The 13989-nt window shown below is 37.9% G+C and overlaps 1 protein-coding gene across 2 annotated transcripts in view; it reads right to left on the bottom strand.

Annotated features, from left to right (window-relative positions):
• Positions 1-1101: 1101 nt before the first annotated feature.
• Positions 1102-13989, bottom strand: part of LOC130560051 (connector enhancer of kinase suppressor of ras 3-like) — a 38383-nt gene continuing 25495 nt past the window's right edge. The window contains exons 9-25 of one of the 2 annotated variants that reach the window (XM_057343516.1): positions 13650-13796; positions 12595-12719; positions 11467-11648; positions 11295-11381; positions 10955-11187; positions 7863-7900; positions 7444-7486; positions 4177-4230; positions 4052-4091; positions 3727-3896; positions 3376-3449; positions 3180-3251; positions 3026-3087; positions 2542-2639; positions 2153-2444; positions 1849-2039; positions 1102-1693 (exon numbers count right to left, since the gene is read on the bottom strand). In XM_057343516.1, the coding sequence (XP_057199499.1) occupies positions 1532-1693; positions 1849-2039; positions 2153-2444; positions 2542-2639; positions 3026-3087; positions 3180-3251; positions 3376-3449; positions 3727-3896; positions 4052-4091; positions 4177-4230; positions 7444-7486; positions 7863-7900; positions 10955-11187; positions 11295-11381; positions 11467-11648; positions 12595-12719; positions 13650-13796 (2070 nt within the window). In that variant the 3' untranslated portion in view covers positions 1102-1531. Of the gene's footprint in view, positions 1694-1848; positions 2040-2152; positions 2445-2541; positions 2640-3025; positions 3088-3179; positions 3252-3375; positions 3450-3726; positions 3897-4051; positions 4092-4176; positions 4231-7443; positions 7490-7862; positions 7901-10954; positions 11188-11294; positions 11382-11466; positions 11649-12594; positions 12720-13649; positions 13797-13989 lie in introns of both variants that reach the window. The other variant, XM_057343515.1, reaches the window with a different exon arrangement.

Raw genomic sequence — 13989 nt, forward strand, 5'->3', positions numbered from 1 at the left:
CATATACTAAATGAACATTGTTCTGCATCACTACGAAAAAAAAATTCATGTGGTTGTAAACCAGTATATGAAGATATTTGGAGAAATGTCTTAGTGGTTGTGTGCTCATACAATGGAAGTCAACGGGGTTCAGTGTTGTTTGGTTACCAACATTCTTCAAAATATCTTCTTTTGTGTTCTGACATGAGGATGAATAATTGACGAAAGAATTCTCATTTCTGACTGACTTAAACATGGTAAAAGTATTTATATTTAAATATGATAAAGATAAAATGTATGTTTTTGGTGGGCTATTTTTCTGCTGTTTTTGTGTGTGTTCTGCTTCCAGAGAATAGAGGTTGACGTAAACATAAATGAGTCAACAGACCGACACCTTCATGGATGTCATTCAGGTCGAACCCGAGCCAACCTGATAGCGGGCTGCAATCTTATCCCTTTTCTCTTGAGAGGCTTTTCTTGGCTTTGGTCTTATTATCTTAAAGTCTTTGTGCTCCAGTGCCTCTGTTGCTGTGCCATCTGACTGTGGTGTAGTGTATCAAACTCATCTTCACACCCAAACCATCAGCTGATCGTATGCTAATGCTAGGCTCATTTTAAGAACGTTATGCCTCAAGAAATCCTGTGAAGAGAAAACCTATATAAACACCAGACAAAACTGGGCAAAAAATCACAGAGTTGGTTTCGGTGGAATAGTTCACCCAAAAATGAACATTTCATCATCATTTGCTCGCCCTCCAATTGTTACAAACCTGTACACATCTCTTTGTTGTGCTGAACACAAATAAAGGAATGAAAGTTTGTAACCAAGCCGTTTGGGTCACCATTGTAGTGGAGGGGGATCCTCTGGTACATCCATACGCGTTTGCTCTTCTGGCAGCTCAACCCCATAACTCAAGCAGATATTGTGCAGAACACAACAAGCCAAAATAATTTGACACACTTTGACTGGATCATATAGGAGTCTCCCGCCCAATGCGTCCAAACATCTCCACCTTCCCTTCAATAGCCGAATTGTGAGCTCCACAACTGGCTACTGGGTCCAAACCGCTACTAACAAAGGTTTACCTAATAAAGTGGCCGGTGAACACAGATTTTTATATTCAGAAGTATGTGACATCATATTTTTAATTTATTAAATATCTAAACAAACCTATTTACAATCCAATGAGAAACTATACAGGTTGCTTAAAAGCAGCACTTCAAGTTACTACCAGTTGAACTCTTGTTCACACTTCATGACAACTAAAAAAATCGACAATAAAAATACAAAACACAAATTGAAAGCTTAAATGATGTACAAACATCTTGAAGGATTCTGATAAATCCGTATGTTAACTGCATTTAGACTGCACAATGTTCTAACAGTTGTGTTACGGAAGTGATGATCTTACAGGACAACCTATAACTGGTTTAAGATCCGTAAAAAACAGATGCCTTGGTCTGAGCACAGAGAGGTTTTAACTTCCCTCAGGTTTTTCAGTGTTTACAGTTGGTTGTGATGTACTACAAGAGTGAGTGTTGTTCTCAGTGTTCATGTGGATGTTTTGTCAGGGGTCTCCGGGGGTCCGGCCTGTCTCAGAATGACCTCCTGCAGCAGGACACTGTTGTTCTCCTTCCACTCTCTAAATTTCTCAGCAGTCAGAGACGAGGCACACAGGACTTGATCTAAAGTCTGTACATCTGCTTCTTTAGCCTACACACACACACACACACACACACACACACACACACACACACACACACACACACACACACACAGAAGAGAGAAATAAACGAACGGGCATCGTTGTTTCAGTAGCTGATATAATAAGCTATGATTTTCTTCAGGAAGTGTTCATGCGGTTTAACCTTCAGAGTGCTGTTGAGGGCTCGGATGGTGTGGATCTTCTCATTGAGCGTCTGGTTTTTACAACGCTTTATAAAGGATGCTCGTAATTCCCATTTTGACGTTGGCATCCGCACACCGGTCGGAGACAGACTGGCTCTTTTTAAATGCAAATATAACCGTTCCATCTCATCCTCCGCCGCTTCCCGATCCTCTAAAAGAGTTCAAAAGAAGAACTAAGCAAACATGTATTTGAGAAAGTGTCATGTTTTTTGCCTTAGCAATGGTTTCACTATAAACCAGTTGAATTCCACATGTTCGTCTTACTGTCACGTCTGGAGTCATCCGACGGCGGCTGCGTTTCTGTGTTAGATGAAGACCCGAGGGGCTGTTGAGATGTAGCTTCGTTTCTTGCGGGGTTTGTGGTATGGACCACAGCAGAACAGACCAGCGTCTCTCCAGCACTAGAGATGGTCTGTGACACCAGATCCAGCCATGAGCGTCTGTGTTTGTTCAGAGATGATACAGAACTGTGAGAGGTCATGGTACTGACGGGGGACGACAGGGTACCGGTGACCTCGCTGGGAACAGGTGAGGAATACGGAGGCGGAAGACTTCCCTAATGGATGGGATACACGGAGGAGGACCATTACGGTTATCATTACATCCATTCTAGTGTCAAATGAGTCTCAGAGACGTTGGAGTGGTGATCTTACCTCGCGTACGGCGTCTGATGGACCATTGAAACTGTATGGTGGAGGGGGAACGCTCGTGGATTCGGCTTCCTCGTGATCACTGGCCTCACTGTAACATTCTGTGCAATAAATCAATATATGAAAACTGTAGGAAGAACTTGGTGTTACCATTAAAGTTAACTAAAACTATATGGTTTACATATAAAACGATTTGTTTTAAACTATTTAAACATTTTTGTTCATTAAAATCAAATCAAATCAAATATAGGGCTTAACATTATTTGAAAAACTCAAATGTAATGAAAATGTTGCATTGGCAATATATATGTGTATGTATGTATGTATGTATATACTGCACATGCTGAGGCTGTAAAATTATTAACTGGAAAAATATAGCAATGTTCAAAATGAAAAATATTTGTCATAATAAAAACAAAAAAAGATTGAACTAAAATAACATGACAAAAGCCAATTCAAAAGTCATTCTGGGCGTCACGTGACTTACCGGCTGTATGAGCATCTGCAGCTTCATACTGAATCGATGCCAGGGCCAGTTTATTTAACCATCTGAAACCATTCAAACAATCAACAAGCGTTGAATAAACACTGGTGTCAGTGTTGTAAATGAAAGTGTTCAGTGTGTGGTGCGGATGTCTCACAGCATCATGTCTTCATTACTGTCTGCTGCAAAGTAAAACATCAGGACTCTGGGATGACACGCTTTGATGGCACTGCGACATCACAAACACACAAGAAAACTGCTCAACAGCTCTTCAGATCATCCGTGTGACAAACCAACAGAGAACATAGCTGTGATAGATCAGGCACACGCTTAGGTAACAAACCGTCACTTACTATTTTTTCTTACACTCCAGTGCCCTGTCAATGACAAAATCTGTCAGGTTTATGAAGCCCTCTGCTGTATCAGCCTGGACAACAACACAACAACACAAAAACATCAATCAAATACTTCGATTAGATGTTCTTTTTATTGTTATAAGCCTTGTTCTCTTTTCGGTTCTTGTGGATTGTCAAGAAAAACGGCAATGTGATGATGCATATAGATACTTCTAGTATTTGCGCATTTCACATTTCCTAATGAAGCATTAATAAAACAAGCCTAATAAAGCGAACGATATAAGATTCATATTTCATATCTAAAGAAAGTGTGATGTTAATGATAAAGCAAAGATTCAGAGGACTCACCATGTGATTTGTGTACCAGTACAGAGAGGTTTTCTTCAGCACAAACCAATACTTCTTCCATTTCATCCCCAGAAACCCTTTCCCCTCTTTCTTTCTGTAGAGCCAGCCCTGGAAATCCACCGGGCCCAGATCTCGCACTGAAACTCGCCTGCGACTCATTCTGGACATTCCTGAACACAAATCACACGAGGAACATTCATGTGTACGGTCACTCCAGATGTGAAAAACGACGGCACGCTCAAACATATTTGAAGAAAAAGACCGAGACGGTTTCATACATGTGTGCTTGTGGTTGAAGACCAATTGAACAAAAATGTGTTCGTACCTCCACGACTCTTCTTCTTTGACTTCTGTCTGAGGGACACCTAAACACAAACAGGCGTTATGTCATGATTCTCAAATCAAATAAATCAATGAAGAATACGATCAGGAATGAAATAATGTATGTACTGGATTGTACTCATCGGTGGTCAGAGAACGGGTCAGTGAAATGGGGAAGGAGGCCTGTGAAGAGACACAAAAACACACACGTTAAAATAATTCAGTGGCTTAGTAAATATCACTTAATAAAATCTTTTTAAATCATTTTTCAGTGGGACATATTAAAAATGTATCAAAAATCCAACAGTTCATTTCTCTTAAATTTACATATATTATTGATCTTTTTTATTGAAAAGAATTAAGTATTTAACCAATCATTTTTTAATACAAGACATTTTTGGTGAATCCTAATAGAAATGTTACTTAGATTTACTCAATTTAAAAAGTATATTTCATTTATTTAACAGCTTTAAACAGTTTTTAGTGTAAATTGTTTCACCAAAACATTTAATAAATCACAGTTAAACTTTTTAGATTGTATATACACACCTCCTATCCAACTCTATAGTTTTATATTCCCTACATTAAGCACATTAAAATATGACTTATTATATACTTACAAAATAAACATTTGACTATTTTTTATTATTATTCTGATATAGGCTACTATCTATGATGATCTCCTTTTTGGGACCTCGTTTATTAATATTCTTGTTCATTAATGTTTTCTTTTGCTCATTATTATTGAATTTGTAGTGCTATAATGTCATTTTTAAGCACCAGTACACCAAAACAAATTCCTTCTAACCCCACTGGCGTTAAAGGGGCTTCAGTTCATCAGTAGTTTGGCGACATCTGCTGGATGAAAGGTGCTGTGGCGCACGACACGTATACTTAAATATCACCACACCTTTACTGTGGTCAAAGAATTCATGATAACAATACTATCATGTATGTGTAACATTATTATATTAATAAATATTATTATGTATGTGGGTGTAGGAACGCAGAGAGAACGTCTGTAACCATTGTGGCTTCTAAGGGAAAACTTTAAACAGGTACCGAATTGTTTATATGACGATATGTGTAGAATTAATATGAAAATCATGGTTTTAATATCACAGTTATAGTCAAGAAAGACCAGTATATTGTGACACCCCCCGGTTACAACAGAGCTGTTATATAGCAAACTCATCATGTGAACTATTTTAGGGCACATTTTGGGCTGTCACGATAAACCGACGATGAATATCACGTGATTCATGCACAGCTTTTGAGTGAAATGCTGCTGCATCCGAGAGCCAGAGGGCGCTCTCGTGCAGAAACTCCAAACACGCACTGCAGAAGAAGACCATGACACCTTCTAGAATCTAGGAAATGCCTATGGACATCTTTTATCACTGTTACTCAAGCCTCATCAGGTATTTTTATGATAATAAAGTATATTTATAATGATCATGTTTGACGGGTGTTGCTTTTTCAAATGCACATTATAAGCGACTCAAACTCGCACTGCTTTTCCTACTGATCCCAGAGCCGTGCTTCACGGACAAGCTACGCATTAAAAAAATATCGACACATTGCATATCGCAGCCAGCTCGATTACAATAGGATGTAATCGCGATAAATCATCGTGCAGCCCTATTTAATAGCATGAATAAACACACACAGCAATAAACTGTACATTTGACTTTTTCCCTTTACTGTATATTCTACTGTAAGTCAGGTTTGCAGTAGGGCATACAAAGATACTAAATGGTAATAAAACATAAGCTTAATGAAGAAGGCATCAACCTGCCTTTAAAAACACATCGTCATCTGGAGCTACTTGAATATGAATCAATGATTTTATATCTTATAGACTTCACTTTCTCTTATGCCATCAGCTTTTTAAAAAAATAGATAAATGACCATTATTTCATGTGATACTGGCTGTTAGTCTCAATAGTCATCAATTACACACCCTCATGTGATTTCAAAACTATATGACTGACTTCTACAGAACACAAAAGAAGACATACTGAAGAACATTGAAAATCCCATTGACTTCCATTGTATGAACACATTTCTATATTGACATTTCTCAAAATATCTCCTTTTGTGTTCCACAGGTGAAAGAGTCACATACAGGTTTGGACTGAATCACGAGAGAAGAGTTCATTGTAGAAGACAAACATCGAAACGATCCATTGCCCAATTTCCTCAAAGCGCTCATGTTCCTCTTTCCCGCATTACAGAATGACAGAACTGTACATATTATAATATATCAACTAAAATCATCACATAAACACCTTTCAGCCACGTCAATAAGAGTATTTTTGCCACAGAACAGCAAATGCAATTGACCTGAATTCTTTCCATAATAATCAGAAACACTGCCAAGCATGAGTATTACAGACGGACATTAAACCGTGTTTGTTTTCTCAGTGCTAACACTGCTTTAACTGCAGTACTGTAAGTATTAAAAAGCATTACCTGTGAGCAGCTGAATCATCTGTGTTGTTGTATCATTTAATAAAGTATAACATCGTATCACCGTTAAACGTTCACACGCACGGTCGGTTCATTTTAGAGAAATAAACATGACTTCTGCTTATGCAAGATCATTTCAAAACACCCTCCACTTCTTATTCTGCACACAAAAGCACCGCACGCATGCTCGTTCCTGAGGTCCTTTCCAATGATTATACTATATATACATTGTGCCTTTACATTCTTATTATTACCATTATATTGCTATTATTCTAGCATAGAGCCATATAACATACGTTTTGTGTACATTTTACCCTGATTATTTGATTGTCTATGATCATGTTATAATGCGTTTAAAATGATTGTCAATATATAGCTCTTGATCGGTTATTTATTATCTACTTTATTATAACTTTCTTTGAAGTGTTTTGTAATAAGGCTTAAATAATTAGCTTCATTTGTGATGTGTGTAATTCAGACTTTATTTCTTTATATATAGTGTGTGGGTTGGCTATATCATTTAAAAGGTACAAAAACAGTTACGTTTTGAGAATTCACCAGCAGATGTCTCCTACTTTTCAAAATAGGCCAAAAATCTGTTAAAAATGGATTTCTGTAATTTGACAGGTCTTTGCCTGTGTTTCCTAAATAGGCTGTAAAAATGCAGTAACATTTTACAGACATTAAACGTGTAGAGCCGTCTTGTTAATCGGTTAATAAGACAGATTTTATGTTGATAACTAGCTATGATGTTGAAATAATATACACAATATACGTCAAATTAGAAACGCAGATGAAAACATACGATGACATTCTGACACTTAGAATTGTATTTGATGTGGATATTTCAGCCTGTCGCCCCCATCCATCCCAAAAATCGAGTACTCAACAAGTTCAGACATGAGACCGAGAGAAGATTCTTACCGCTTGAGAGAAGGACCAGGACCTCACGGCACTGTCGTTGTAACTGCTGGAGAGATGATAATGCAAGACCAGACACGTGAAACATGACAAGGAAATGTCTAAAACTAACACTCTTTATACGATTAGTGACCGCGAAATTGAAACGTGCTTCAGAATCAACGCATCAATTTCCTGAACCAAATATCAGGATTTTCTAGATTGAATTCACTGTGAATGAAGTTGTCAAATGCATAAGATGATAAACGACTCGGGTGCTAACATCACGATAAACAAAACTGTTCAAAAAAGACTCGGACACAACAGATCACTCTTCTTCAGCTCTGGTCTCAAACAGGTTGTATATTTGGCATGGCGTTTTGTGTTGGTTCACCGTGGACGTGCAGTGCTGTAGAGACGCAGAGACTGAATTCTGCACCCACCTGTTGATGAAGGAGCTGTTGGAGGTCCACCGAGGATCCTGCGGCGGGACATAAACAAAGAGTTAACATACAGGCACAACCACAGAAATCCTTACCCATCTCTTCATCCTTCATTCACAACAATAAGAGAACACATCAGACATCTGGACATCCACTATGACCGTATGGATGTGTCAAAATCTACAGTTTCTCTCTGGATGAAGTTTCTCTCAGATATCAGAGCTTCCAGAGAAAGCGGCTGAGCAAACTCATCCTTTCATGCATAGCTGGCAACAACATAAAAGTAAACATCAGGCATAAATTCACATTTCAGTACACGCAAAACGGGAAGATCCAGTGTTTCAAATCATACTGTAGATGCTTTCAAGACATTGCACAATTTCTTGTAGAGCTGTAAACGATTTTACCAACAGTCAGATTTTAGTCTTGTGAGGATGATTAAGAAGAAACATTATTAGAAACTTTTTTTAGGAAAAGAGACCAAAGAAAGATTTTTGGAAGAATGTTAGCAATTTTCAGTTCTGGGACATCACTGACTACAATATTAGGAAACTGGTAGTCAAAGGTTTGCTTTCCTACATTCTTCAAAATATCTCATTTTGTGCTCAACAGAGCATAAAAATATACATTAATCTTTTCTACTATGGTAATGAACGATGTCCCAGAACTGAAAATTGCTAACATTCTTCCAAATATCTTCCTTTGTGTTCAATAGAACAAAGACATTTCTACAGGTTTGGAACAACTTGAGGGTGAGCAAATGATGACAGCATTTTCATTCTTGTCATTTTTCCCTTTAAGAAGAAGAAATGTATGTCACGCGCATTAACAAAATGTCTGTCATTTAAGTGCTTATATTTGATCATTTGTCACTACATACAAAGTCAAACTTCACAAGTTTTATTTGGTCCTCATCAGCTTGTAGAATTCAATCCAAAACAATGAAATACAATTCAGATTACTAAATTTACTAAGCGCCGTCATTATATATTTCTTTTTTGTCTTTCATTAAAACAACCCTGTTATTAAATGAAGACAACACAAATGAAATATCTGGAACGACACATTTAATGCACACACTTCACTTCTGTTGTACAAAAGGTAAATACGGTACAAAACAACAACTCCTTAATACTGCACAATCCAGACACGGCAATACAACCGAAAGGTCAGCGTTAAGTGGAATAAGAAGAGAAAATGGAGAACCCCAAGCCATTAAGCTTTACCTTCCACCTGCTGTTACACACATACAGATCAAATCCAGCTATAATCTATAATCTATACAGGTTTGTTTACAATGGGAGCGGATGGTGATGGCCTTCACACAGACCCTAAAACATGATTAAATGCTTGAGTTTATTTATTTGTGTTAAGACTATGCCTTCAGGACACTTGGAATATACGCCATGGGTCGTGTGTACTTATTTTATGAGGTATTTGCATTCTTTGAATTTTTTGAGAGGTGGTCACCATCCACTCCCATTGTAACTAAAAACCGATAATCTGTTTTGTTTATGAGAACAACGAAAGGTATTGGGGTTTGAAAAACATGAGGTGGGTAAATAATGTTGACATTTTCATTTTTGCATGAGCCAACCCTTTTATCTCAACAATGACAAATACAGTAAGCAAAAACCGTGCATAGATTTCGCAGGGTTAATCATTTGTACCAAAGATTGATTTATTTTTATTAAAAGTATAGTTCACCCAAAAATAAGAAATCATGCACAGTGGCAAAAAATATGTATTTATTGTCTCATGTATGTGAAAGGTGAAAAGCGAAACTGCTCTGTTCAATACCATTTGTAAAGTTACAAAATATACAAAAAAAACACCACAAATATAGTTCATTCAGACATTTGTTTTGGAAGTTTTTTGTGAACAAATAAAGATTTGAAAGAATGTAAATGATGACGTTCATTTTTGGGTGAACTAAACCTTTAATAAACATGTGACAAAAACTTTCAGAGAAATGTCAGGCTTGTTAAATTACCAGTGTTATGCGCCATATAAAGCAAAGAACGATACCACAAAAAGATCAAAATAACTTAAATACACAAGTTTCTTTAAAGTCCCAGTGAAATAAAAAATGACAATGCTTATTTTTCCATGAAATATTGCAACGTTTATTGTAAATAGTTTATCAATGTGGGTCGTTCTCTTTTTAAAAAGTGTGTGCCCTCATAATCTTTAGATAAAATCTGAAAATGTACTGTTTACACATGTCGTGACTATCCATCTTAAATGATGTATGTTAGACGGCTTGGGCGGAGCATCCGTTAACTCCTCCCCTTCAACTGTCAATCTACATTTCAAAACGCAACAGATGTTTTTATACATCCAATCAAATCGCAGAGAAAAACGCAAGCCACACCCACTATTTTTCTCATTCGAAATTCCATTTCACTCGGAAATGCGTTAAAACATGGAAGTAAAAACGATAGCAACTTCCGGTTCAAGGGGACTTCAAACACATAGAGAAGACAATATATTCATACTATGATAAAACTCATAAAAAACATGGTCTGATAGCCGGTTATCAGCAAAAGCAAATCAACGAGAAACAAGCGGAGGTGTTTGTTTCTCTGTTAAATGTTACGACATGGAAAATAACGGGGTTGACCAAACTGTTTGGAAAAACATGGGGTTTTGTTAAAAATGACAGATGAATTCTGAACTATGATTTTAGGCAAACTGTAGTTGTTACATAAACACTGAGAAAATATCTGAGGTAGATATACTGTACATTCACTTTATATACAAAACAATATAGCTTTCCCTTAAATAATCATAATGTTAATATCATATTCACTGTTATTATTGACCTAAATAGAGACAACGCATCTCATTGTCCCCCAGAGGTGTTTCCAAACATTCGTATTGTTGTGATCGGTTAAATCGAGTCATGCTACACACATTAAGGCATACAGTCCAGTGGCATTATGGGTAAATAAGAGGCACAAAGAGAAATCCCACGAGAAGGAGAGTAAAAGCTTGAAGAACACCAGAGAAGAGCTGGACAAAGGCAGCGAGGTGACAGACAGGAGCTGACGTTAGTGAGTCAAAAGCTTAAGTCGTGTGATCCAACTGACCAGTAGTGAAGGTTCGGCGGGGGGGCGTTTGGGGCTGGATGTCATTGGGGTTTTTTTCATGAAGTCCTCGTGACAAGGGATGGTGGCACTGTTGTGTAGGTCTGTGTTATAGAGGAATCCGTGAGCGTCTCTCTCTGTTATAGATCTGTATGAGGAGGAGCCGGAGGTCGGGGTCTCCTCGCTGATAGTCGCTATACGCTCGTTGCTTAAATATCTGTGAAGAAGATCTTCACCTACACACCAGAACATTCAAAGATTCATGGAATTAAAGGGCGTTAACAGGGTTCTTTAGGGACTCTACAGTGTGAAGATTGAATTTGGATGTGGTTAACATCTATACCTTTCCGTCCGTGTGTCCAAGGCCTGGCGTACAGATCCGTCACATTCAAACATGTGACTGCTGGCATAGACAGGGGTCGTGGTTTACCTGTGTCATAGCAAACAGACATTATAAGTCCATCTACACTGTAGATGTGTGTAAGGATGATAATACAGCTGATGATGGTAATGACCGTGTGAGGGAGTTCTTCCTCTCGGGCGCATCTGTACGTTGACCTCAACAGGCTGAACGGACAGTTTGTCGGAATCTGTGACGGTGAAGCGCCGGCGGCCCTCCAGATCCAGAAAAGAGTTTGGGGACTCCGAACCTTTAGGCCTGCCGTTGATGCTGATGTAAGAGCCGTTTCTTACTTCCCTATAACATATGACAAAAGTAAACTATGGTTAATTGAATAATTATGTTGACCTGATACAATTATTGCTTACAAGCTATATCCATCAAAGACTCGGGCTGCTATATCTTTCATTAGAATCAGGCATAAAGAATTACCATTGACTTCTACTTAAGAAAAATGAGGCAACATGCTATAAAGAATTCAATTAACATGCTTAGAGCCGTTTCATTTTAACATCGTGTTAAAATCATGTTCAAAGTGCTAGCACCACGTTAAAAAAGTCTTTAAAATGTTAGCATTATGCTAAAACATGTTGGAATCTTGGTTAAACATGCTAGCTTCATGCTAAAATCTATAAGCATCGTGCTTACAGTCGGCATGAAATGGAAGTAGCAATTGTTTTTTCGTCCGTGTCGCGACGTATTTCCGAGTAAAACAATTTCGGAATTGAGAAAAAAATGTAGGGCTAGGGATAGTTGAACGTTGGGTGTTGCCAATAAAATGGAGTCAGATTTGTAATCCAGTTTGCAATCAGTCAGACATTGAAGACCCGCCCTCACGCCATTCCTCGTGACCAGCAGTGAAGAGATGTCGTTTTGAGAGGGGGAGGAGGATAACGTTTTTGATTAAAGATCACAAGTGCAAATTTTTTTTTTAAATGATGATGTTCACAGAAAAATTATTTATAATGAATCCTGCAACACTGTGTAAAACAATTAGAATGATCATTTTTAATTTCATGCCGACTTTAAGTATATTAACATAATGCTAAAGCATATTAGCATCATGCTCAAACAGTTTGCCTCGTGTTCAAACGTTAGCATCCTGCTAAAATATCTTGAACTTGTCGAACCTCAAACATTTCAAGCTATTTTAAACTTTCCAGGTTAGATTTTGTCAAGCAAAAAACAATTTTTCGTCAAAAAGACTTGTAATGTTTCAGAGGTTTATGGGTAACAGTCATACCGTGGTGTATAAGGCTCAGAAGGAGGTGGAGGGATGTACAGGTCCAGTATCGCTGGCTTTTCTTTCCTGCCGTTGAGTTTGCTGGAATCAGTCGGCGACTGACTCTTACTAGGAGAGCTGGAGTTCTGTATAAAGAAATAAATAACACCATGCTCTTCACTCACACATGAATACACAGACAAGATGTAAGAACGCATTAATGAGAGACTATGTGCTAGTGGATTGTACATTTTTGACCTGGATTATCTGTGCGTGGTCTACACTGATTTACTACCGGTCAAAAGTCTCATGATCTCTCTTTTGATCTGAAGGTCTAAATGTTTGAAATACAACATATTAAAAACAACAATTGCATAATGAAATTGTGATAAAAATGGACAGTTCACATCACAATGCAGTTTAAACCCTTTTCTTCATTAAACACAAAAAGAGTTATCTTACTTCCACATGCATTCAATTAAAAAATCCCATTTACAAGCATTATTATATACATTTACAAAGTGTGGTTTTAACTAAGACAGCCTCTATTTGAGACCGACTTTACAGCCTAACACACCTTTGATACTATACAGTAAATGTAGGGAGGTTCGGCTTCAAAAATCCCAAACTACTTAAGAAAAACAAGCTCCTATTGGGTTTTTGCAAATGTTAGAACATGTTTGATACAAAGACCACCTTTTTCTTTCAGAAAGGGCTATAGAGAGAAGGACCTCCTCACAAAAGAGGGCGGGGCTCCATTTACCGCTTGTGTATTCAACGACAAGTCAGAACGTATTGAAGATTTGATGTTGCGTGTTTTGTGAACAGGTTAATGTGATGAGAGAGACATGTGACGTTAACGTCTCCATCACTCGGTTCTTCACATCTGAACAATGCTGTGATGTTTCATGCACAATCATTAAAAGTCATGCAGTCCGACTCTCTGACTGACACAATGAAAAACGGCATTTTTTTCTTAAAAGTCAGTTGAATTGAAAGGAATTGTGTTTATTCCCGATGTCTTTGACTGCGGCATAAATGCGGTTGTCATGCGAGTTCTTTTAAGCGCTTCACACCTGAGGCACGGGTGGTTTCCAGCGCATGTTTTTCAGGGGCGCTGGGGTGAATCCTGACATCCCTGTGGGGCGTTTCTTTAACACGAGCACCACACGTTTGGGGTCTTCTCTCAGCTTGGCCACCAGGTTCTTCAGCTGCCAACCCACCTAAAAAAACAGAAGCAATTCACTATTAATAAACAGAATTCTATTTATACGCACTATTAGGATAAAACAATATTATATTAGAATAATAGAAATAAATCAAATATGAATTTGGGACATACTGCGTCCGCCATGTTTTATGGTCATGTGACCCGTATGCTCTTTGACCTATGATAGATTAACAGCAACCTACACG

The sequence above is a fragment of the Triplophysa rosa genome, linkage group LG10 (genome assembly GCF_024868665.1).
Source record: "Triplophysa rosa linkage group LG10, Trosa_1v2, whole genome shotgun sequence".
Lineage (NCBI taxonomy): Eukaryota > Metazoa > Chordata > Actinopteri > Cypriniformes > Nemacheilidae > Triplophysa > Triplophysa rosa.